This window comes from Otolemur garnettii, unplaced genomic scaffold (genome assembly GCF_000181295.1).
Source record: "Otolemur garnettii isolate 467f Iridium unplaced genomic scaffold, OtoGar3 scaffold00124, whole genome shotgun sequence".
Classification (NCBI taxonomy): Eukaryota; Metazoa; Chordata; class Mammalia; order Primates; family Galagidae; genus Otolemur; species Otolemur garnettii.
The window spans coordinates 4468129-4470605 of NW_003852519.1; the positions used below are offsets into that span (position 1 = coordinate 4468129).

The following is a 2477-nucleotide window of genomic DNA, read 5'->3' on the forward strand; positions in this document are numbered from 1 at the left end:
GGTCTCAAACCCTTAGGTTCACACAATTCACCTGCTTCAGCCTCCCAGAATGCTAGTATTACAGGCATGAGCCACCGTGCCTGGCCTAATTGTATTTTTGAAAATGTACTATTTAATGAGTGGGAAATGTACTGCAGTCTTTCCCATTCCAATTCAGTTCTTCTGTACTAAGGCAGAGATCTGCAGGATACTTTTTCTCTTCCATTTGTATTGTTGCATTAAATTATATATTTTCAATACATATGTCATGTGTTTATTGAGTAAACAAAAGAAGGATATTCTTTGCTTTTCTCTGCCTTTTTTCTTTTCCTGTTTTATTGCCTGCTGTGTTCCCAAAAATAAATGTTAGTTGCATTAAATTGGAAATCTCTACGGAGCATAGCTTCTTTTTTAGCAGTTCTTTTACCTGTATGCAAAATTTTCTTGTGTATTTTTCTCTGATACCTTTCTGATATAAAATTAATGTTTTTTTTCTTTAATTTTTTTTTTAATTTGGAGAACCCCTTAAAGTACTTTTGTAAAGTGTTATTTAAGCAGTATACCCCTAAAATATACATGTACGTGTGTGTATATATAAAACCACCACCAGATATTTTGTAGTAGGGCGGGTAAAGGAAAATAAATGTAATTTGTACATTGAAATTTTCAGTGTTAGCATTATATAATCATAGTCTGGTATTATGGAAGAAGTTAATTGGACTGGGGTTTGAAAATTTGAGTCTGCTTTGAGGAAGAGATGGAGAGAAAATTTTCTCCACTGTCTTAGTTTAAAATTTTATGTAACCTGTATCAGGTTGCTTTTCGTTCTTCAGTAAATTTTTTAAAGATTTATTTTTTTTCTTGAGACAGAGTATCACTCAGTTAGTGCTGTGGTGTTACAGTTCACAGCAACCTCAACTTTTGGGGCTCAAGCAATCCTCTTGCCTCAGCTTCACAAGTCACTTGGGACTACAGGTGCCTGCCACAATGCCTGGCTAATTTTCCTATCTTAGTAGAAATGGGGATCTTACTGTACTTAGGCTGGTTTCCAATACCCCCCCTTTGGCCTCCCAGAGTGCTAGGATTATTATTTTTCATTTTTTTTGTTCTGCATGTGAGTAAAATATAGAGAAAAAATAGCATAAACTAAAAATTATAAAATGTTCTATAGGCTTACTAAAACGATATTATGGCTGTAAATTAAAAGTAGGATGGGTTGACTCATGAATCTTATTTACTTCAATTGTTCAGATTTTTTCTGCTGATAAAATTAGATTGGTTAAAAGGTTTTTATGGAGAAATTTGCTTTCCTTTAGACTTTAAAAATATCTAGTGAAGTCTGTGAGGAATATTAGAGATAGAGAAAATTTATACTCATGGTAAAATTTTATGTGTCTAACTTTTTTGGTAATCAGATTTACCATTTACATATTATTATTGAGTAATATTTGTCCCCTTATTTTATTTTTTTACTTTTAGCAAAGTGTGGGATGCTGTCTCAGGAGATGAATTGATGACCCTGGCTCATAAACACATTGTCAAGACTGTGGATTTCACACAGGTATCAGAAAATGAAATTTATTTTAGGGAGCTAAATTGTTGTTGTTATACAGTCTGTTAATGGTCCTTTTCCAACTGTTTTCAGAAGAGAGAAGATAAATTTGAGATCATCAAAACAGGTTTCTCTGGAGAGTGGGGAGCAAGATCAGGGTAGAATGAGAGAGTTCTTATGTAGATAGTATAATGTAACATTTTTGAACTTGGAAGTTTAAAGGGCTTGGCAATTATGAGAACAGTTACTCATAGTATCTTCTCCAGAAGTCATTGGTTATGTATACATCTCTTTGTGATGTCTGGGAGCTATATTTGAATTTTATTTGGTGTGGAAGAAGTTTTAAAGAGGAGCTAGCTATTAAGAAGGTTAATTTATTATTATTTTACATATTTGTATTTTCAGGATAGTAATTATTTGTTAACCGGGGGACAAGATAAACTATTACGCATATATGATTTGAATAGACCTGAAGCAGGTAAGTGTGATTTATGTATCAGTTTGTGGTTTTATTTTTCTTTTAATTTAAATAACTTTAACTGATAAAAAGATTTCATATTCAGGATTTAGATTAAGAAAATAAAGGTAGTTACAAAGAAAAAAGTTAAAATATCCATTAGTTTTTGGTTCATATCCTTCCAGTCTTTTTATTTTCTATGTAGATATTCTTTTTAATACCAGTTTGTTTATGTAATCTAAATTTTGTCATGGTAAATTTTTATGGTAATGTTAAGTTTAAAAAGGGTGCAGAATAGTACTTACTACCTTTTGGTAAGAGTGGTTATCTGCAGAAGTTGATGATGAGAATTCTCAGTATGTACATATATTTAGATTTTTTGACCCACACAAATGTATTGTTAATAGGGTCTCATGGTATATACATTTGAAAAATTTTTGTAGTGAAATCTGTCAATTTATGAGTTCTCTCTCTTCGTACAGAAGTTGT

The 2477-nt window shown here is 31.8% G+C and overlaps 1 protein-coding gene across 1 annotated transcript in view; it reads left to right on the forward strand.

Annotated features, from left to right (window-relative positions):
• The window catches only part of STRAP (serine/threonine kinase receptor associated protein), a 20136-nt gene that overhangs the window by 7231 nt on the left and 10428 nt on the right, over positions 1–2477 (forward strand). Inside the window, exons 3-4 of the mRNA XM_023517911.1 lie at positions 1459–1540; positions 1937–2009. Coding sequence (XP_023373679.1) covers positions 1459–1540; positions 1937–2009 — 155 coding nt within the window. The remainder of the gene's footprint in view (positions 1–1458; positions 1541–1936; positions 2010–2477) is intronic.